Raw genomic sequence first — 24401 nt, forward strand, 5'->3', positions numbered from 1 at the left:
CTGGGACAAATAATCTACTCAGATAAAGCAGTGATGGAGGGCTCAGTAGTGTGTGTACTGCTTCTCTCTGGGGTGCCAAGCATTGCCCATCCCCAAGAAAATTACTAATTTATTAAGGGCTATTGATCCGGCAGTTAGGAAGGATGTGTCTATGTCAAGAGGTTTGATCATGATAGCACTAAAGTTCCTTTTGACTGCTGTCATCAACGACAAACTGGAGAGACTCTCTGCAGCATGCCATTTACCAGGGTAGGAAGAACATGAATGCTGCATATAGACTATGAAGCGCCTTCTATTGCTACAAACCTACCTAAATTGTCTGTTTGGACCTGGGAGACTACCACGGGGAAGGATTTGTGCAGTAGGATCACCACCCCTTGGAAACATCTAGTGGGCCCTGCGTGTTACACAAGAAGTCACACTTTGTGTCCTGCTATAGAATCTGGGGCGTGTCTTCTAGCACGCAGCACGAAGGCCCCTTGTTTGATCTTGTCTATTTACATTTCACTTCAAAATGTTATATTGCCTCTGGGTGTTGCTATATTCCAGTTTCAGCCCTGTCACCTGTGCCTCTAGAATGCATTTTGATCTTGGTGGTGCCGGTGTTTCCTGCTTTACGGGTCATGTATTGACCTATCTCACTTCTTAGAAGATTGTGATTTCTGGCTTCGTGCAGATGACTGTGGGGCACGTTCTTCCACTCGCTCCCAGACTTGGTTTGGGTGGTTGAACACGTGTGTTCCCCCTTTGTGAATGACTTGCGGTTACTGCAGCATATATTTTGTCTTATTGTATGGACATTCTGCTTTGCCAATTAGTAGGACTTCCTTTACTTCTGTACCAGCTAAGCGTAGTCTGGAAAGATTAGTATCTTGTGCAAACCATGCATGGTCTCTCACAGGCTTCCCTGTGTCCAAATGATGATTTCCCTCTCTCTGTAGTTAAAGAAGAGTGTGATTATGAACCTGAGCAGGGTTCCAGGTGGCGGCTTGTGCATGAGTGCCTGGTGAGCCCATTCAATCAAGAAGCAGGATGAGATCTGGTCCCCTGGTAGGAAGCTTTGCATCCAGGTTTCAGGAACTGCTGTGGATGTGTTTTCTCAAGACCGTCTGGGAGTCCCGTGAAGCAGGGTTTGTTACGTCATGAGTGGCCCTTAGTGTCTTCTACCCTTGCCGTCATTTCCCCTTCTAATCTTTTCAGCCTTTCAACTATCCAGTGGGGGTCTTTGACTCTGTCTTCCAGGGCTGCAAAGCAGCACTCCACTCTTGGCGACGTGGCTTTTGATGTTGTGGAGACCCTGCCTACGAACAACTGCATCTGCTCTGCCTTTGTGGATTTAGTTTCAAGTGCTTGCTTGGAATATTGGATTGTGTGGAGAATCATGTCCTTGCTAGAGTTTTGTTGCAACATTGAGTAGCTGAAATAAAACCATCTGTTTATTTTAATTTTTTAATTTTATTTATTGAAATTTTAACAAAAACAAAGAATTAATATTAATAAAGAGACCACATACATAAATGAAATAAATGTAACCGATCACAATGGTACACCAATGTTGAGCAGGGCTCACAATCTTAGTGCAAATAGCAAAATGGATAATCAGTGCGGGGGCAAGGGGGAAGAAGCGTATATATCAATACTAGCCATATCTATATATTAATCCAGTCAGTAATGCTTTCTTGGCATTCCAATAGGCCCCATGGCAACATAGCTATGACATGTGCTTTAACAGACATGCTATTGTGCAATTTCAGCACCTAAACCAGGCCCCTTACTCGAACAGCCTCTTCAAGTCGAGCCCCCTTGCCCGGGCCCATTCCTCTCCCTCCTAGCTAGATAAATCCAATATAGTCCCCAGAAGCTTTTAGGGCGGCTCTGGGGTGGAAGTAGTTCACTGTACAATTCCGATTGTGTGTTGCAATACATCATGTCCTTGGACCAATTGGCAATCGTGGGGACCGGTCCAGGGGCCCATAGCATCGCCACCCTGCGTTTTGCCAGTAGAAGCCGAATATCTACCAAACGACTAACTTCTTTTGGCCACTGCTTTGAATAGCCTAGTAGGGCCAGTTGCGGGTCTGGCAGTAGCGGCAGACCGGTAATCTCGCTGAGCGTATGGAACATTAGTCTCCAGTAATTAGCAAACCCAGGACACAACCAGGCAATGTGGAAAAACTGTGCTGGACAGGCACTGCATTGCTCACATTCTGCAGTTTCACAGAGACCATACCGATGCAGCCTGGCAGGTGTATAATAAATTCTATTAAGAAACTTGAAATGGATTAGTCGGTGCCTTCCATTCAAGGAAACTTGCTGCATTGCCTCACAGCAGTATCTCCAAGTGGCATCATCTAAAGCCACCCCCATCTCGTTTTGCCACTCCAGCCTGGCCTTAATGTAGTGATTTCTGTGGTAATCCTGTGTAATGTTGTATATGTTGGATACAGTCCAAGTAGGGGAGTCAGTACGCAGTAGATAAGAGAAGGAAGCCACCTCAGGAGGCTCCAACACATCTTCCCCCAAGCCCCCCCGGAGCGCATGCCTCACTCTGTGGAAGTGAAAGAGGCCGAGTGGTGTGCAATCATGCCCTTCAGCTTCAATCACAGTCCATCCCTGAGCTTTGCCTTCTGAGAACAAGTCACCAATTTCATTGATATTCATTGTCGCCAGTGCGCGCATTACTTCCTTTTCCTTACGCACCGGCAGCCAATGACACCACTCTATCGGGGTCAGGATAACACCTGCCTGTCTCTTTAAAAAAATTCTGCCATGCATGGGTGGCAGTATTGACAGAGTCTAAGATGCCCGTCCATCTTGTGGGCGCCTGGAACAGCAGTGTCGGGACAGGGGAAGGTGCAGCCACCATCTTCTCAATCTACAGATGCTGCAAGCCAGCTTGCCCATGGATCCAGTGATGTGCATGAGAGCTTTGGGCAGATCTATAAAATAATTCTAGGTCCGGGGCTCCCAGACACCCTATTGAATAAGGTAGTGTGAGTGTATCCCACTTAGCTGGCAAGTGCTTCCCAACCTAGGCCGGCTTCACCATTAATGATCTGATAATTTTAAAAAAGTGCACAGGGAGTACCATCGGTAGATTGATGAATAAAAATAAGAACCTTGGTAATACTACCATTTTCATGAGGGAAATGTGTCCCAGTAAGGACAATGGCAAGCGGATCCAGCACTCTATATCTTTTTCTAATTTACTGACCACCTTCCCATAATTCTCGCTGAAAACCACCATCCGAGTTTGTGTGAACTTTCACGCCCAAGCATCTTACTGGCTCCGAAGTCCACAATAACGGCTATTCCAACCCAAGGGGCTCCATAGCCGGAGTCAGAGGGAAGATATTTGATTTATTCCAACTAACCCTAAGTCCGGAAAGCTCCCTATATCTGACTGCCTCCCGAAACGCAGGGGATAAATTGGTTTCCGGCTCTCTGATATACAAAAGCGTATCATCAGCATATGTTGATATGATGAGGTTGTACCCTGGGAAGCGCACCCCCCTGTGACCATGATACTCCCTGAGTGCACATGCTAGAGGTTCCGCCACCAGAGCATACAGTAGAGGTGATAATGGACATCCCTGGCAAGAACCTTTTGAGATCTTATTAGAGGCAGTAACAATGTCTCCACTAAGAAGTGTGATGTGCGTGCCCAGTCCATGCTCTGTGCCACTAAAATCACGCTATACTCAATAAGCCCTAATGAGGGCAAAACAAGTCCTCGGTTGCTTGTGTTCTTGTTCAGGGAGGACCTGGCCTGGTAGTTCAAGCTGGACTGGTGTAACGGTGTGCTTAGATGTAGGTCCCATGCTCACTGTGCCACTGGTACCATGCCATAACTGGCTGGTGAGCCCTAATAAGGGGGGCGGAAAAGGTCCTGGGTTGATTGTGTTCCCATTCAAGGCAGTTTGGCCTGGACTGTTCCTATTGGAGCAGAAGCACGATTGATTTGCACATGGCGAGGTTCAAACTGAAGTGGCATTGTGGGCAAAAAAAACAAATGGATTGGGATGCAGGCCTAGAAAAAACAAGCACTGGCTAAGCCAATAAGTCTCACTTATGCAAGAGCATTGGCTTTGCCAATATGTTTTAGCCATGTTGTATACCAGATTGGCTGCTGTTCAGCATGGCTAAAGGTTAGTGGGGTAAAGGAGAGTGGAGTGTCGTATAGTAGAGTTTTATGGAGTTGTGTAGAGTGGCGTGGGGTGGCATACAGGAGTGTTGAGTGACATGGGGAGGAGTGGATTGGATTGTCACGGAGTAGCTTACAGTGTTGTGGAGTCTCATGGAGGGAGCAGAGTTTTGTACAGTGGAAGGGAGTAGAGTAGAGTTGAGTAGAGTACAGTGCCAGAGTTGAGTAGAGTGGCATAGAGTGTCAAGGAGTGGTGTACGGCAAAGTTTAGTGGTGTAGAGGGTGTTACATTGAGGGGAGTAGACAGTTGTATGTAGAGTTGAGTGGCGTAAAGCAGAGTATATTATCATAGAGTGGAGTGGCGTGACGTGTGTCATAAAATAGAGTGGAGTAAAGTGGCATGGAGTGACACAGAGGGAGTTGCATAGAGCGTTGTGGAGTGCAGTAGTGTCGTAGAATGGCATAGAATGGATTAGAGTGCAGTAGAGTGGAGTAGAGTATCAGTGGAGCAGATTTGAATAGTGTGGAATATAGAGTGGAGTGTCGTATAGTGAAGTGGAGTAGGGTGACCTACAGTGAAGTGGCTTAAAGTACAGTGGTGCAGAGCAGGTCAGCATAGAGTGCATTGGTTTTGAGTATAGTTGTGTAGAGTGCATTTGCTTAGAGTGTAGTGATTGGCTTAGAAAGCAGTGATGTAGAGTGGCATAGAGTACAGCGATGCATAGCAGATTCCAGTGGTGTAGAGTGCAGTGGCATAGAGTGGAGTAATGCAGAGTGGCATAGAGTGACATGGCATATTGTGCAGTAGTTCAGAGGTGTAGAGTTGAGTGGTGCAGAGGAGAGAGCAGTGGCATGGAGTACAAACTTCCTAGCCCGCATGATTGTCACATGAATCCTCTCACTTTGAAGTCAGAGAAAGGAAAAAAAAAACACCAAGCTCCCTGGAAGACAGCTTTACGTTTGACCTCTGTCTTTGAACGCACAGCAAATGTGGCAAGAACAAGATTTAAAGGCCCATTTAGAGAAATTGAGTTTGTGGAAGAATAGAGTAAACCTGGTTTGGGCAACGGGAGAGACTAATTGAACCTGGAGAGCCTACAGCAAATAAAACCTCAAATACAAAGCCAGAAAATGTGAGTTACAAACCACAAAGCTAGTGGTAAATAATGGGCGGATGGATTCCTAGGTCAACTTTCTGAAAGCCCCCAAGATGTCTTTAGCTTACCAGACAGCTGCACTGCCTGGTAAGCTGCGACCTTAAAAGGACCTTGTCCCTGAGTTATGGTTTGTCTTGAGCATGATACTGTTTTTTAAACAAACATGTTGTATTTTGTTTTACTTTATGCATTATTGTTTTGTTTTTCATGATTTTGTTATTCCTGTGTTACTTGTAGGCACACTGATGTAAAGATTTCTTCAATAATGTTCTTGCTGTGACATAAAATTCAGGATGCATGTTGTTTAAAAGGATCTTGAATATCGAAACCCGTCTTGAGTTGCGTTTGTTCCTGTTCAGTGTGAAGTTTGCCTTGCAGTTTGACCTTCACTGTTCTCAATCGAGCAAGATCAAGACATGTTTGTATAAGGATGGTTCCAGTCTTTAGAGGCAAAGTGAGCAATACAACAAATAACTGAAAATCTGTACAGTGGCTGTGATTATTACAGTAACATAAATGTCATCAGACTTAGTGTACATTTAATCGAAATTAGTTATGCCCTTTTCCACGCTGTGTTCTATATGCATCCTATACATTTAGTGATTGCAATTCTTTTTATTTCCACAGAGAGCAGAGTCATACATACGTAATACGATGAAGAAGAACAAAGATGACACCAGAAACCGAACAGCACAGTCAGAGACAGAAGAACTCACACATGAAGAAATGCTACAACTTGCATCAAGAGCAATCCAGTCGCTCCAAGAATCAGATAACAACCATGCCGCATTACCCCTAAGATCTGCATAGTATCAAATTACAGCATCAGTAATTGCACTTAACATTCTTTATTAAAGGGTGTGCTGACTGTCGAACACGATAAGAACCATGCTTTGGCTTTAGTCCATCATACAATCTGTTGCACTATACCTTATGAACCACAGAAAAAGATCAAATGTGTGCAACACATTAATCGTGAGGCAATAATAGAATATTTCAGCTACTTCCAATGCAGAACACTATCCTACTATGCACAGACTTGGCAATGAAGTTCATACTTTGCTTGCATGTGTGGCAAAAATGGCCCAACCTGAAAAGCCCAACATTTTGGGAATTCTTTTGAATAGCCAGTTAATTTTTACTAAGCACATGAAGAAGGTTGTTTCCACTTGGTTTGTAATTCTGGGTATGCTATTCAAATTTTACCACTGCTAGTCATTACCTCTAGGAATACTGTCATCGGACCACTGTTTGGCTTGAGATAGGATTGTGGAAATGTCATAAATTTTGGCTAACCTCGGTATCTTGCACAAAGGCTTTAAACTGTCCAAAATGCGGCAGCTAGACCGGATGTCTGATTAACCTCGAGAATCTGGGGAAACTTCACTGGCTTCTGGTGAAGAAAGGAGTTTGGTTTAAGACTTTGATTATTTAAAAAAAAAGTTTATTTTTTACTTTACGGAGTTTTATATAGCGCGAACTTGACCCGAAGGTATCTGATATCAGAGCGTTTTACATAGCACCAGTTGCATTACATGAGGACACGTTCATTTTTTTTGTTAGGCATGGGGAGATTGTGATTTGCCCAGAATCACAGGATGTTCATCGTTGTTGCCGAGACTTGAACCCAGTTCTCCAGATTCAAGGACGACTGTCCTAGCCGTTGGGCCAACTCCTCTCTTATGTATCACCCACAAATTCTATCATGATAGGGGATCATCATAACTTAGCTGTAAAATCCAGAATTATGTTCGTAGGAGAAGTCTTTGCTCTGAAAATAAACTTTTAGCAACTATAAAAAGAGTCAATCTTTCTAGGCAAGGAGATAGATCGTACAGGTTTCTTGTACCCTCCCTAAGGACTCGCTTCCAATTGAACTCAGACTTGGCAAAAACTTGCTTTCCTTTCTGAAACAGCGTTTGACTTTTTCCAGGGAAATCTAATCCGTTGTTAATTCCTTTTCCGTATTAGAATTACTGTTGTTACTAGAGCTCGGGCAAACTTTGGTTAGCTGTTGCACTTTAGAAATCCCAAGTTAATCAATCAATTGCAATACGTAGTTAGTCAGCAATGATGTTTATTCTTTGCTCAGTTATTTGAAAACGTTTAATCAAGATCGAAGATTCATACCTCAGATGAAACAGCATACAGATTGGCAAGGATTCTAGTCACCATTCAACATTATATTTAAAGGTACAAAACACACCTGTTGGAAATACCATATATATGTAGTGAATGTTAGTAAATTGTCAGTATTTCAGCAACCACAGTCCGTCAGCATTGTTAGAAGTCCAGCAACAGTCAGTTGCACCCATTTGATGTGCATGCCAAAATTTGACTGACCCATGGACCTTAAACACTGAAGAAACATCATACATATACAGCAAACAAAAGGTTAGCTTTGGTTTCTACTTGATACTAAAGCAGTATCAGCAAACAGGAGACAGCTCATAAAGGCAGAGTGACTTTGGGAAGTCCATTCATCAAGCATCACAGCTAAAAGTCCTCTAACAAACAATAACAGAAGAAAAACTACACAGGAGAAGTTTTGGTGAGAAAGGGTATCCACTATACTGTGCCAACTGCAACGACAAAGATCAAAACCATTCAGATGCACTGAAAGAAAGATGAGTTATAATGCAACATCAGTTCAAGGGGATGATTATGAAACATCTACAGGAGGACCATCAAATGCATACAGTGAATGTGTAAAGAGCTTTACTCTGGGTACACAACTAAAACGGCATCAGCGAACCCAAATAGAGGAAAATCCATACAAATGCGATGATTGTGAAAAGAGCTTTGCTCTTGCTGGAAATCTTAAGAGTCATCAGAGAGCACACAAGGGGGGAAAATCATACACATGCTGTGAATGTGGAAAGAGCTACAGTGACTCAACATCCCTAAAGAGACATCAGAGAACACACACAGGAAAAAAAACATACACATGCAGTGAATGTGGCAAGAGCTTTATTCAGTTACGGTCTCTACAGAGCCATCAGCGAACACACACTGGGGAAAAGCCATTCACATGCAGTGAATGTGGAAATAGTTTTACTGACTCATTACAGCTCAAGAGGCATCAGCGCAAACACACAGGTGAAAAACCATACAAATGCAGTGAATGTGGAAAGAGCTTTGCTCATTCTGGAAATCTTAAAAGTCATCAGAGAGCACACACAGGGGAAAAATCATACACATGCAGTGAATGTGGAAAGAACTTTGCTCACTTAGCAAGCCTAAAGTACCATCAGTGGACACACACGGGGAAAAAGCAATATGCATGCAATGAATGTGGAAAGAGCTTTACTACATCAACAATGCTGAAGAAACATCAGCGAGCACACACAGGGGAAAAACCATACATATGCAGTGAATGTGGAACGTGCTTTCCTTACTTAACAAGCCTAAAGTGCCATCATTGGATACATATAGGGGAAAAACCATATACATGCAATGAATGTGGTAAGAGCTTTAAGCAATTGGTGCGTTTAAAGAGCCATGAGCAAACACACACAGGTGAAAAACCTTACCCATGCAGTGAATGTAAAAAGAGCTTTTCTGACTTAACACTCCTAAAGAACCATCATCGGACACGTAGAGGGGAAAAACCATACCCATGCTGTGAATGTGGAAGGGATTTTAATACAATATCAAATCTAAAGTCTCATCAGCGAACACACACAGGGGAAAAACCATATACATGCAATGAATGTGGAAAGAGCTTTAGTCAATCAGCAGCCCTTAAAATTCATCAGAGAACACATACAGGGGAAAAACCATACACATGCAGTAAATGTGGAAAGAACTTCTCTTACTTTGTAAACCTAAAGAGACATAAACAAACACACACAGGAGAAAGACCATACACCTGCAGTGAATGTGGAAAGAGCTTTACTCAAACATCAACTCTAAAGAACCATCAGCGAACACACACAGGTGAAAAACCATATAAATGCAGTCAATGTGGAAAGAGCTATAGTGATTCAGCAACCCTAAAGATCCATCAGAGAACACACAAAGGGGAAAAACCATTTACATGCAATGAATGTGGAAAGAGCCTTGGTAATTTAAAACTCCTAAAGAGCCATCAGCGAACACACACAGGGGAAAAACCATACACATGCTCTGAATGTGGAAAGAATTTTAGTGCAACATCAACTCTAAAGGCTCATCAGCGAATACACACAGGGGAGAAACCATACGCATGCAGTCAATGTGGAAAGAGCTTTACTCAATCTACACACCTGAATAGACATAAAATAACACACACTGGGGAAAAGCCATATAATTGCTGTGAATGTGGAAAGAGCTTTACTCACTTTGCAAACCTAAAGAGCCATCAGCGAACACACACTGGTGAAAAACCATACACCTGTTGTGAATGTGGAAAGAATTTCAATAAAGCATCAACTTTAAAGACTCATCAACGAACACACACCGGGGAAAAACCATATTCATGCAGTGAATGTGGAAAGAGCTTTACTCAATTTATACACCTAAAGAGACATAAGCAAACACACTTCTGTAAAACCAAACAGGTGGAAGTAGCCTCAGTCAATTAGCACATCTAAAGAACCATCAGTGAACACACGGGGAGAAAAGCATACACCTGGAGAGACTGTAGAAAGAGCTCTATTAAATCAGTGTTTCTAGAGATCCATCAAGAGATGCACACAGGTGAAAAAACATACACACTCAGTGGCTATGAAAAGTAATTTATTGCATAATTGAGTCTAACTTTTCATCAGAGATTAGCTTCAGGAAGAAAAAACATACACTGCATTGAGTAAGGGAGGAGCTCTCCTGACCTAATGGTCGTTAGTGGTGAAAAAAAAAGCTAAAACCTACTATTGTATTGGATATGGAAACAAGTTGTTGGAGGGATAGCAGTTTTGAGCAACAGCAGTAAAAAGGGCACTTGCACATAACTAGAGAGATTAGTGACATAAATATAAACCCTGTTATTGTAAGGTCCAGACTTTACAGACCTATCAGCGGAGTAAACTCTTAACCAGGGTAAACACACTACAATCAGGAGTTGCGGAGCAGTTTTTGAATTGAAGTTGCAAGAAATGTTGATAGTCTGCTGTGGAGACTCAAACTGGAATTTCCTTTTCAAGAGAGGGCGCTTCAAAGCCTTGCAGTGAAATATAATGTTATGCCTGCATTTAGCTACTTGTCAATGTGCTCGGTGTTCATCTCTGAGCAGAAGGGCATAGGATTAAGAAATTAAGTCCCATCCCCATGCCCCAGCAATGATGCACGCCCTTTTTAAGTGAAGAAATTATGTGACTTGTAGAATGAGAACAGCACTTTGTATTGGTGCCAAAATCAAAGAAAAACAATGTATGCAATTTTTTCTACTTGTTTATTAAGGAAAAGGTGGTATGCACCGGTTGGTACCACAGACAGATTTTTGTGCTAGGGCTTCTCAGTTGTATAAATTGAATACATGACAATCCAACAAAATACCTTGGCTTGTGACAGACAAACATTTTTTCAAAAAAACAAAACTTCCTGTTGCTTATAAAATACCAATGAACTGATTTTGTTTCATACATTACAACACTGGACTTCGGCCTTATCCTGAAGAAACTCATTGCCAAAAAAACAAAGGCTGCAGGGTAGCAGCTCTCTCTTCTAGAAAAATTAAACGGTTTCTTCCAGAAAACAGCTTCAGAACTTCCATTCAACCTCTCGTACTCGCTCATCTGGATGCGGTAACATCTTGCTCCACGGCCTCTCTAACTTCGCACTGGCACTCCTTAAAGGCATTATAGACAAAGCAGCACATTTTATGTAGGGCCTGAAGAAATATGATCACATCACCCCTATCCTGAAAAAAATCCAATAGCTCCCTGGCCGGCTTGCACCATCCTCAATATCACTTGCATCATTTACAAAGCCATCACAACCAGCATCCGACTCATCTTGTGGCTCTCACACACCTGTAGCCAGGACACCATCAGACAGTTTCTATCTATAGACACAGGATATGGAGCAACATCCCCGTATCCATGAGGATCACCCCAACGCTGCTCCAATTTACGAAAAAGAGGAAGAATCACATATTTAAGGCACACTACTTCACAGTGCATTAACTGTCTTAAAACCAACAACCTCCTATCACCCATTGACTGTAAGCTCTTCTTTGACCCTGTATGGTGCTCTGCTAGCTTTTGAGTACATTCACCCTATAAACATGGGTGGATGGTACTTAATCAAACTGTCCAACATTTACCTGTTGCATTTGGATAAAATGTTTTTTCTTGTTTTGTAGACACAGCAAAATATTATGAATTTGTTTGTGCTCTGTTTACCATTGAACAAATGCCACTATCTCCATTCTCACAAACAGCAGAAAGGATGCCTGTAGATTTGCAATGTTTTTTCACAAATGCAAAAGTTTTTTGTAACATGACTAAATATTTCAAAGCCCAAGTGAAAGCAGATCATGAAATCTCTCCTAGTACTACGGGGTCATGACAGCTCGTTTCTGAGAAAAATGTACCAGTGTTGTAGTCTAGTAACTGTGCAAGGGTAATTCATAATCATGAAATGAATATGATATAGGCTTTGAACAGCCATTACATTAAAAGCCTACTTATGGTGTTAAGCATTGACAAAGAAATCTGGTGGAGGATCTTAGGTTAAGTTTTTTTAAGTCTGTTAAGTTTCATTTAATATAAAGTAAAATAAAGTCAATCCTTATTGGTATTCATATATGTTAATGAAGATGATTTTATTAATCTTGTAACATGTTTTGTGTTCATTTTAATGAAATTTTTCGCAATTCCCTATTGTTTTTCCAAGTCCCAACATCCATTTAAACTTGGCAATGCTTAATTAGCTTACGGATGAGAAATGCCAATAAGGCTGACTTCCAAGTGATCACAATTCTCATCTATGTTCAAATAAATAAGATTGTTGAGTGCTCCTTGGCAGGTGCCATGGCAGCAGCTGAATGACCTAATCTGGAGTCAGAAGATGTGCTGGGTAGGTGCTTTTGTTAATTAGAATGCCAGTAATTATGTTCAATCCTGCCATGATGTGCATCTGAAACATGCCCATAATGAGGCACTATCCACAAGAAAAACGGATACCAAACCAAACACCGTGATCAGATATTGTTAAATTATTTGTCTTCAAAGGTAAAATGTACAGACCTATCTAAAACAGTATTTAATAATGCATCATGGAACATGCTCAGTAGGCGTACAGATTTTTATTTATAATAACATGTAAAGTATTCTGCATTTTTGCATTCAGGAGCACCTAGACATCCCAAGTATCTACCTTTATGACATACCACAAGGGTACACTGCAGCAGGGGAACACTGCGGAACACAGACAGGAGCTGTCACACCCATATCAAAATGTCTTGCATGCGTGTCAGACATCATGTACCGTCACATACCACAACCACCATGAAGACCCCAGCCCTAGTAACGATACTTTGAGATCTATCTTGACAGTGGCCTGAGGAAACACTTTAATTTTCAAAAGCCAGAGGCTTGCAAACTGTAAATTAGACTCTGTAAGGCAAATACATATATTCAATGTTAGTGTTTCATAGTCCTAGCTGAATAATGCACTAACCACCTCATCAACAAAGCACAAAAACAGTCTTTTATTTAAGAATTTACTGCAGAAATCTTTCACAACTGAAGGATTTCTTAGGGAACAGTGTAGGACAAATCACATCTACGTTCCCAATATCATATGGTGCTTCCAGTTTGTTGCTGATTACCTGGTAAACTTCCATCTCTTTGTGGCCATTTGGACTGCGACCCTCAAAAGATTGACTACAATGAAAGGAGATTGAATGCACTTGTTCCTTGCAGCTGGTCTTTAAATGCTCAGCACTGTACCCATCTTGGGTAGTAGCCATGCCCGGTCCAGCACCCAGCAGTCAGTCTTTGGTTTGGGTGCTCCAAAGACCCTTCCTGGTGGTGCCACTACTAAGATGAACAGGATTCAACAAAACAACATGATATAAAAATGTTTCTAGCTTCCTTGATGGAATCTCCGAGGTGACTGTGGCTCGTAGCTCAGCACTCAAACCAGCTAAGCAAAATTCATGCACAGCACCTGCAGGAAATGGCCCCCTCTAATGACTATTTATCTCCTAATCAGAGTAATTGTTTATCAATGTTTATCAATGTCAGACTTTAAAAGGTCCTTGCCTGCAGACTGATGTGCAGACTCTTGCCCTGTGGGTGGTGGCTTTGGGGAAAGATCCGATTTCCCCTACAGTGCTTCTTTTGTTTTCTTGCTCTGATGATAATTTGTTATCAATTTGAGAGCCACCATCAATATATCAGTCATCAGTGACACAATTAATTATAAGGATTCATACAAGACAATACATACATTGTCAGTCAATACCATCAGCAACTTGAACTTGGACAAGATAAGACTTTCTACCCATATGGTATCAAAATAAAGTAATATTAACTCATTAATAGGCTGATATGAACCATACCCAAGTAACTATAGCAGCTACAATAACAATGCAGCACTATTCGTAGCCTACTAAGGCTCTGCTCTTAAGTACCAGGACACAAAGGACAGCCCAATATCTACGTGTATTCAGACATCTTGGCTCTCTCTGGAAGTTGACTCGAAAGTAGACTGCCAGAGATCCATGTCCAGCCTTCTGAAGGGTTCCACGGTGATGTCTGTTGGAGTCCTGAAGAGGATTCCTGCCTTTTACGTGCAATACTTGCAACCCGTATTCTCATAGGTAGGAAAGTGCAGAGATAGTGTTGATTCCCCAAGGATACCTAAATGCTAAACAGCAAGAATGCAGAGTGCTTCATATAAAACTATTTCTATGCAAAATGCATCTACCGCCTAAAATTTAATTTAATTAATCCAAGGATCTTCTGTTGCTGTTCCAAGTCCATTTCACATTTCACCTAATTATGCAATTCAGATGCAAGACAAGCTCCCTGCTTGACCCTGCCAGTTTTAGCAAAGTTTACCATGACACCCACCGCATGCAGGTAATGGCTGGTAATGGTGCTCGCGGTGACCTTCAGCACCATTGACATTGGCTGGAGATTGTGGCAAGTAGTTTGCAGCTCCGACAGAATCTCCCCTGGATGAGGTGGAGTCTTGCTGCCTGACTCAAATTGCTGGTCCCTAGGAGCTGCCTATAAATACATGGGTAGGAAACAGTAGGATACAAGGCACAGGCTGCACTGGTTGATGGACCGTGGCCTGCAGCATTACTGGAACACTGTGCACTGTGACAATTCCTAGGACTCAGCTGGGACAGAACCCCAATGGTAATAGATCCATCCACTGAGGCAGGGGTGCTCGGTTCCGTCTGAAAGAAGGTAGCTTTGGCAGTGGCAAGAATGGGCACACTACAAATGAATGCCCTGAGTGAACCGAACCCCAGACCTAGCATTCCATAACAGTCTGTTGAAAGGGATGAGGGGTGTACTAAACGTCTGATAGAAGTAGCCATTTCCAAACCCGCGCCTCAGTTCAGAGGCATGCAATGCATTATTAGATTCATGAAATGTACAGCTGGACATGTGTGGGATCAATTTTGTTTGGAGATTTATTGTGCTTGAAAGGTACTGAAGTTTCTGCCTGAGCTTTGGTGTCTGACTGTATATCTAAGCATGAATACTAGCAGCAGCGGTGTGCCCTAAAGGGCATGGGTACAAAAGGGGGTGGTGATGGACGGAGCATCAGAACCAATCAAACACTCACACCCAGTCAACAGATCTGGGTTTGATCCATCACCGTTCTTTAGCCCACTCTGCCACCCCAGTTCAGACATGGCCATATACAAATCAGTCTGACCCTGTGCCTCATGGGAACAGTCCAGCCCAAACTGCCAAGCCATGCCTTCCCTGGACCGGAAACAAGCTTCCTAGGACCGGTTTCTGGCATTTCAGCCGTCTTCAGCCAGGCTTGCTTGAATCCAGTGGCAAAGTGAGCAAGGGACTCACGTCTGAGCATACCCTGCCAACTTATGGCAAACAAAGCAGTACAAAAGGGGGATGGTGATGGACGGAGCATCAGAACCAATCAAACACTCCCACCCAGTCAACAGATCTGGGTTTGATCCATCACCGTTCTTTAGCCCACTCTGCCACCCCAGTTCAGACATGGCCATATGCAAATCAGTCTGACCCTGTGCCTCATGGGAACAGTCCAGCCCGAACTGCCAAGCCATGCCTTCCCTGGACCGGAAACAAGCTTCCTAGGACCGGTTTCTGGCATTTCAGCCGTCTTCAGCCAGGCTTGCTTGAATCCAGTGGCAAAGTGAGCAAGGGACTCACGTCTGAGCATACCGTGCCAACTTATGGCAAACAAAGCAGTACAAAAGGGGGTGGTGATGGACGGAGCATCAGAACCAATCAAACACTCACACCCAGTCAACAGATCTGGGTTTGATCCATCACCGTTCTTTAGCCCACTCTGCCACCCCAGTTCAGACATGGCCATATGCAAATCAGTCTGACCCTGTGCCTCATGGGAACAGTCCAGCCCGAACTGCCAAGCCATGCCTTCCCTGGACCGGAAACAAGCTTCCTAGGACCGGTTTCTGGCACTTCAGCCGTCTTCAGCCAGGCTTGCTTGAATCCAGTGGCAAAGTGAGCAAGGGACTCACGTCTCAGCATACCCTGCCAACTTATGGCAAACAAAGCAGTACAAAAGGGGGTGGTGATGGACGGAGCATCAGAACCAATCAAACACTCGCACCCAGTCAACAGATCTGGGTTTGATCCATCACCGTTCTTTAGCCCACTCTGCCACCCCAGTTCAGACATGGCCATATGCAAATCAGTCTGACCCTGTGCCTCATGGGAACAGTCCAGCCCGAACTGCCAAGCCATGCCTTCCCTGGACCGGAAACAAGCTTCCTAGGACCGGTTTCTGGCATTTCAGCTGTCTTCAGCCAGGCTTGCTTGAATCCCCTGCCTTCCGTGAGCAGCACAAAGTCAAGGTGGCAGGGTATGCTCAGACGTGAGTCCCTTGCTCACTTTGCCACTGGATTCAAGCAAGCCTGGCTGAAGACGGCTGAAATGCCAGAAACCGGTCCTAGGAAGCTTGTTTCCGGTCCAGGGAAGACATGGCTTGGCAGTTCGGGCTGGACTGTTCCCATGAGGCACAGGGTCAGACTGATTTGCATATGGCCATGTCTGAACTGGGGTGGCAGAGTGGGCTAAAGAACGGTGATGGATTAAACCCAGATCAGTTGACTGGGGGTGAGTGCTTGCAATGTTCAACACTCCGTCCATCATTTCCTTTGGTTTTTGCTTTGTTCGCCATAAGTTGGCAGGGTATGCTCAGACGTGAGTCCCTTGCTCACTTTGCCACTGGATTCAAGCAAGCCTGGCTGAAGACGGCTGAAATGCCAGAAACCGGTCATAGGAAGCTTGTTTCCGGTCCAGGGAAGACATGGCTTGGCAGTTCGGGCTGGACTGTTCCCATGAGGCACAGGGTCAGACTGATTTGCATATGGCCATGTCTGAACTGGGGTGGCAGAGTGGGCTAAAGAACGGTGATGGATTAAACCCAGATCAGTTGACTGGGGGTGAGTGCTTGCAATGTTCAACACTCCGTCCATCATTTCCTTTGGTTTTTGCTTTGTTCGCCATAAGTTGGCAGGGTATGCTCAGACGTGAGTCCCTTGCTCACTTTGCCACTGGATTCAAGCAAGCCTGGCTGAAGACGGCTGAAATGCCAGAAACCGGTCCTAGGAAGCTTGTTTCCGGTCCAGGGAAGACATGGCTTGGCAGTTCGGGCTGGACTGTTCCCATGAGGCACAGGGTCAGACTGATTTGCATATGGCCATTTCTGAACTGGGGTGGCAGAGTGGGCTAAAGAACGGTGATGGATTAAACCCAGATCAGTTGACTGGGGGTGAGTGCTTGCAATGTTCAACACTCCGTCCATCATTTCCTTTGGTTTTTGCTAAAGGGCATGGGGGCGTTGCCCCGCTAATACTTAGGGCCCCTTATACCCCTATTAAACTTGAATACGTTTGTGTGAAACAGTTGTCTTTTTTCTTTTCTCTCTGCCCACAGCAGTCACCTTTCAGCCAGAGGCTGGGTTGCCTTACCCAAGTCAGGATTCAGAAGCCAGATGATGTGGGCCTGTCATGTGATTTTTGTTTTGTGCTGGCGACAGGCACGTGGGTAATTTGATATTGTTATTTAAACATGTACACATATAAATGTATGTTGTGTGCACTGCGAGAGGCAAGTGTGGATTCCAGGTTCAGATGAAGCATTCCTGAACGGGGTCCTGTCTGGCCGGTCGCAGGACGTCATGGGTGTTACCTCTGAATAAACTGACCTTTGAATTCATGCTTTAATGGTCATCGCTTCATTACATATTGGCGACAAGCGGACCCTGCATCACTATTCACCCATTGATGCCTTTTTGGGAGTTTATTACCTTTTTATCACGCTTCGCCAAAACACCGCTATTTATTTAATTCTTTTTTGCACCACAACGTCTTCATTTGCAGACACCAGGCACACGTCCTCTGCATTTTCTGGAGTGGATTTGCTTATTTCTACTTTTGGATTCGACACGGGTATCGTGGCTCGCGCACTCACGCATGCCTGTGAGCGCACACCCACATCCCACAGTGCAACGTCCTAACGTCACATCGTCGGTCAACGTGTCGGCCATATTACTTCAGGGAATTTCTGACATTGTGTCAAGTTTCAGCGGTTACCGCTCCTAGCACTTGCCTCAAGTGTCCATTGCTCCTCACAGTTGCTACCGAAACAATTGCTTTTTTCATCACTGCTTAGGTAATGACTGGTGGCAGTTGGCAAGGTGTTTTGGCTTCCTAACAGTTATTTTATGGTACATTTTCCTTCTGCATATTATTACTTTCTGCAGCAGCTTTGAGTACATCTAACTTTAAGTTACAAATCGACTTTCTGTGACACTGCAACCCCTTAACAAATCACCCAGCCACCTCCCTTTTTGGCCAGACCTAGCAAGCTAACCAACAAATGGTCACAATGGCTTAGATTTTGTAAATTATATTTTAGCCATTGATGCAGGTAATTACAGCCCCCAGCAGTAGTTTGAATGATTGTTTGGGTCTCGCAGAACAGGAAATATTTGACAGTTTGCCTTCTATATTACCGCCCGCAGCCCAGTCTGGGGCTACTCAATGGAATATATATGTTGAAGCGCTCGAGCGATTATGAAAACAATTTTCAGAGGAACCTAGTATTATGTTAGTGCCATCATTTTTTCAAATGTAAGCAAGCTGAGGATGAAGGAGAAGAGGAATATGTTACTGTGCTTGGGATCTTAGCTTCCACTTCTGGTTTTGGTTCGAATGTAGACACAAGTATATGTGATCAATTTGTGTTCAGGTGCTCTTCCCGCAAAATTCAAGAAAGATTACTTAGTTGCCGCAATCCTGCATTTAATGAGATCATTGACCTTGCCAAACGCATTGAACAATCTCTTATCTCATTGAAAGTTCTATATGCTGAGGCTTCAGTGAATGCACTGTCTGCTGATGAGATTTGTCAGGCTCAGCCTGTATGTTTGGTGAATACTTGAAACAGAAACTATAAAGGTGAACAGCTGAAAACTCCTCCAACCGTGTGTTTCAGGTGTGGTTCTAAGAGCCACATTAGCAATTTTACAGGATGTCCAGCCATTGGGAAACGTTACCTCTCTCGCAAGAAAATAGGCCATTTCCAGTCAGTCTGTAGAAGTAGCAAGAACAGTACTGTCAGAATTAGCAGTGTGGATACTGGCATTGATAATTGTACAGAGTCCTACAATAATCTTGTTTTGACAATAGAATGCAATTTTATCTGTACATCCATTATGGATCCCACCTGTGAAGCCTTGATAGATGGTGTCACAATAAAAGTCAAGGCTCAGGATCTCCAATTAACATCCAGAAAGATATTACTTTTCACGAGCACTGGCATGGATCTTTGACACCTACTGATGTAAACCTCCAGGTATTTAGCAAGAGAGACATAGAGATGCTGGGTTTATTGTTGGCCAAAGTGTTTTGCATGGGTAGGGAAACTACCACCAAGATCTATGTAGCTGTGAAAGTAAAAACAGTTTGGCGTAGCGGGATTTGGCCAAAATGGGCTTACTATTGAAACCAGGTGCTGACATGCTTATTGTATTAGGGGAGTTACCGCCGATTAGGTCTGTGGAGTAACAGATCCTGTTAAAGACAGTCTGGCTGAATTTAAATAATTTTTCTATGAAGAAGTGGGTAGTGTAATTGGCTCTGAGCACTGCATTAGACTCAAACCTCAAGCCCAACCGGTGGTGCACAAGATGAGACTGGTTCCAGTGAGTGTCAGAGAAGAATTGAAACTCATGTTGCAGGATTTGGGCTCTTAAGGCATTATTGAGCTGTGTGACTCTTCAGTCTGGGTCGCACCCATTGCGGCCGTGCGCAAGAGGTCTGGGGTCATCAGACTCTGTGCTGACTTGAGGAGCCTAAATGCTAACATACTCATAAGGTGGCACCCTCTCCTTAGGGTTCAGGAGCTGCTAGCAAACTTAGGGGGCAAAGTACTTCTCTTTGATTGATTTAAGGTTCAGCCTATCAGCAAATGGCTCTGTCGAGTCACAGAAGTTGACCACGTTGGTCATGCCATTTGCGCATTCAAGTACGTGAGATTGCCATTCAGTCTGGCATCTGCAGCCATTGTTTTTCAAAAGCTCATGGATCATCTGTTTGGCAATCTCGGGGCTGCAGGCCTACAAGGACGATGTTCTTTTTTTTGTAGGCACCATGGAGGAACATAACGGTTTGCTGAGACAGGTACTGTCTATTGTTTCAGAAAGAAACATGATAGTCAGAGAAGACAAAAGCAAATTTGCCACCAGTGAACTAGAATTATTTAGGTCATACCATTTCTGCATCTGGTATCAAGCCTAGGTATTCCCTCAGCAGGGCCGTTAAGCAGGGCTTAATTTGTAAAAATTTAAGTGCCATGACCCTCATCAGGAGGCCACTTTAGCCTACACCACCCATTGCCCCTGCTAGTGCTAACAATGACAGTGGCAAATCAGCTCCTTAACATCACACTCCTACGAGTGTGACAATTCAGACTATTCAAGGCCAGAAAGCTATAAGATTAACATGGGCATCAGGTATTAGTCATTTGTAACATATATTGAATTTGTAAACAGCTGTTGTTGTGCTCACTGTAAATGAGACAAGCAGCTCACCATGTGGCAGGCTGCCATAAGTGCCGGTGCTGTCAATTAACTGTCAGTGCTGAGCACCAGAAACCACCAGCTCAAATTAAGCACTGCCATTAAGGAGGCTAAATCTCGATCTGACAGAGATGCCCTGCGCTCCCTGTTTGGTCTTGCAGAGTACTACGCTAGGTTTGTTCCCGGTTATAAGGCTTGCTCTCTCCCCCACAGCTCCGGGTTACTGTGCTGCGCCCGAGCCCCACACTGGTAGGGTTCGATACTGCTCTCAGCCACTTCTACATTTTTGCTCTGTGCCCGGTGTTTAGCATTGTAATTTCCTATCTTTGCATTATATTGTTGTGTTGTGTGTTTTAATGTTGTGCCTTTCTGTTTAATTGCTACCTCTCCGCTCGTGCCCATCTCCCCTCTCAGCCCCTCTCACTGTCCCCTCGACACTGTTTTCTTCCCGCTGTTCCGGGCCTCGCTCCCACCTCCCAGCTGCTCGTACCTCCCCCCTCCCTTACTTATGGTGACCGCTGCGTGGTTGCGCCGCTGTCACACCAAAGGCGTGCCTAAGGCAAGCCCGTCTGTGCCCGTCCGTGACCCGACTGCGGCCACTGCCAGGAACCCTGGATCTTCAGGACCCTGCCAAAAGAACTCTGCAGAACTCCACACACTCAACCCCAGTAGACACACCGACTGCCAAGGAGCCTCACCTAAAGACACCCATGGACATTTCTCGTGCAGATGCTGCCGAAAAACCTTCACCATCAACAAATACAGTACAACTACCGAAGGCCCACCTAACGCACACGCCGGCAAAACCCTGACATGCATTCTCCTCAACGTGTGCGCTCCCTGCAACAACACGCCGTCGAGATCTGGGACCTGATCGACACGCTCTCGCCCGACATCGCATTCCTCACGGAAACCTGGACCAACGCCACCTCCGGCCCTGACATCGCCACTGCCATTCCTGACGGCTACAAGTTCCAGAGAAAAGACCGCCCCCACTGCCCAGGAGGAGGACTCGCCATCGCACAGAAGACCCCTCTCCGACTCTCTACATCCAGCACAAGTGACACCCCACTGAACACCTCCACTTCCAGGCCCAGCCCCAGAACCATGCTGCGCGGCACCCTCATCTACAGACCACCGGGACCTCGCAGCCAGTCCACAACATCAATCGCCGAGCTCGCCGCACCCCGAGCCATTACCTCCACGGACTACATCCTACTCAGAGACTTAATCTTCCACTTCGACAACTGCGACGACCCCGACTCCACTGCTCTCCTCGGCAACCTCGGACTGAAGCAACTGGTCAACACGCCCACTCACAAAGCTGGACACACCCTCGACCCCAAATTCGCAGGAGGAAAAAACATCTGTTTCAGCCACACCACCCAGCCCCCCTGGACGGACCACCACTGAATCCATTTTACTTTCAACACCACCACCGCACCCCAGCCCCCCCAGCGTCCGCCATGAAGAAACTGGAGCAAGGTAACAGAGCAACACCTCAACACCACCCTCCCCCAAGACCCCCCCAGCGCTACGACTGACACCAACTCCGCAGCCAAATAATTTCACTGCTGGATCTCCTGCTGCGCAGACAAGCTGGCACCCCTCCGCCACCCCGCCAAACAACACCCTCTGAAGGCTGCCTGGTTCACCACCGAACTCCAAGAAGCCAGACGCTCCTGCAGATGCCTAGAGAAGACCTGGCGAAACCAGAAAACCATGGAAGCAAGGAACAACCACAAGAGCGCCCTGAAGCAATACCACCAACACATTAGAGACACCAAACGTACCCTCATAAGAAACAAAGTCCAGACCAACACTACCAACGCCAAGGAACTGTTCAACGTCATACAGCAGCTCGTGAAACCCCCCAGCGAAGCCACGGAGGTCACTCCTTCCCAGGAACTCTGTGACAAGCTCAGCTCCTACTTCCATCTGAAGATCAAGACTCTCTATGACAACTTCAGTGAACAGACGCCGGCCACCCCCCCTACACCAACGATAAGCCATCTGTCAAGACCTGGAACACATTACCACAACCATGAAGAAAACCCACTCAGGAACCCCTACAGAACCCTGCCCGCCGCACATATTCCACAGGGCCGCCACCGCCATCGCACCCGAACTAGGACGGACCATCAACGCCTCCTTCATGTCTGGCACCTTCCCAGATGACTGGAAGCGGGCGTAGGTAAAACCACTCCTCAAGAAGTCAACGGCCGACCCAACCGACCTGAAAAACTACTGGCCTATCTCTCTCCTCCTCTTCGCGGCCAAAGTCACTGAGAGACTCGTAAACGCCCAACTGACCGCCTTCATCGAAGAGAACTCAGTCCTTGACGTCTCCCAGTCTGGATTCCGCAGCAACCACAGCACCCGTGACAGCCCTCCTCGCAGCCAACGATGACATCCACATGCTACTCGACCAGGGACACACTACGGCCCTCATCCTGCTAGACCTCTCCGCAGCTTTCTACATCGTCTCACACCGAACACTCACAGCCAGACTTCACGATGCAGGGATACAAGGAACCGCTCTCAACTGGATCCAATCCTTTCCCTCTGGCCGAACTCAGAGGATCAGACTCCCTCCCTTCCTCTCCAAACCCACAGACATCAACTGTGGAGTACCCCAAGGATCTTCGCTCAGCCCCACGCTCTTCAGCATCTGCAGGAAAGGAACTGGGGGAAGAGCTTTCAATTGATTGATTGATTATGCCCAGGCATTAGAACCTCTGAGGAGTTTGTTGAGAAAAGGTGCGAAATTTCTTTGTTCCACTGACAAGGAAAGTGCCTTCAATGAGATCAAGGTACTCTTAGAAAAGGCCCCTGAGTTGAGTGCTTTTCAAGAAGGGCAAACTTCCATTATCACTGTAGATGCAAGCCAGATGTGTTTTGGGGCAGTTTTAAGTCAAAGAATGTCAGTAAAATAATGCACAGTGGCCTTTACTTCGAGTAAGATAAACAGCACAGTACAATTGAACGTGAAGCATTGGCTTGTATGTGGGCCATCTACAAGTTCAAAATGTATGTGTGGAGCTGTAAATCTCTCTTCAATACAGATCACATGCCTTCAGTTCATATTTTAACTCTAGGGACAAGCACCAACTTATCAGCCAAACTGACTAGGCTTGTTTCCAAACTAGAAGAATTTGTTTTTGAGATTAGGCATGTCCTAGGAGGTAAAACCTTTTGAGTAGACTGCCTCTCACGTATGCCGATTGAGGACTCGCGTGATGACGATTTGCTGGTTGAAGTGGTGTGTGTAGCTTTTGTTGATGGCTGTCAGTAGGGAGTACAGTATAGGTCGGAGTGGTTGGCTGCTTGTCAACGTGATGAGGTCTTGCACAAAGTGGGTGAGTGCATTGTTTGGGTGGCCTAATTAAAGACAACTAGTTGGAGAATTGGAGCAGTTCTGGCATGTGGTAGATAAATTGTCTTTGGCTAATGGTCTACTGTTGAGAGGGGATGTGAACATACCTCCCATCAAGCTACACAATGCCATTATTACGCATCAAAGCCACTTTGGTGCGACCAAACCCATTATGCGAGTGAAACAATATTACGGGTGGCTAGATATTGATGCACAAGTTAGATATTTAATTGATAAGTGTCCAGTATGCATGTTGTCAGACAAGCACTGGAAAGTGCACAGTACTCCTGCACCATACCCAGATGCAGCATGGGAGAAATTAGGTCTGGATTTTTCTGGACCGTATGCCTTATTACCTGTTCATATGAAGTATTTGATTCTGGGGGTGGACCAACACTCAAAATGGATGTACTTTTCTTTTGTAAAATCACCTGACACCGAGTCAGCAGTGGAATTTGTAGAGCAGGTTTTCAGTCTGGAAGGTTCACCCTGGAGCATTGTCACTGACAATGGGCCG

General features: G+C 45.0%; 1 protein-coding gene across 1 annotated transcript; it reads left to right on the forward strand.

Moving 5' to 3' along the window:
• The first annotated feature begins 7601 nt into the window (after window positions 1-7601).
• On the forward strand, window positions 7602-9927 carry LOC146799903 (uncharacterized). The gene has a single exon (XM_085620829.1). The coding sequence runs from the start codon at window positions 7929-7931 to the stop codon at window positions 9864-9866; it is 1938 nt and encodes a 645-aa protein (XP_085476955.1). The 5' UTR covers window positions 7602-7928; the 3' UTR covers window positions 9867-9927.
• The last annotated feature ends 14474 nt before the right edge of the window (window positions 9928-24401 follow it).

This window comes from Triturus cristatus, chromosome 8, assembly GCF_964204655.1.
Source record: "Triturus cristatus chromosome 8, aTriCri1.1, whole genome shotgun sequence".
Taxonomy (NCBI): domain Eukaryota; kingdom Metazoa; phylum Chordata; class Amphibia; order Caudata; family Salamandridae; genus Triturus; species Triturus cristatus.

Excerpts from the sequence above, each read along its gene's own strand:
- LOC146799903 (XM_085620829.1), top strand. The coding sequence starts at position 7,929 with ATGAGTTATAATGCAACATCAGTTCAAGGGGATGATTATGAAACATCT.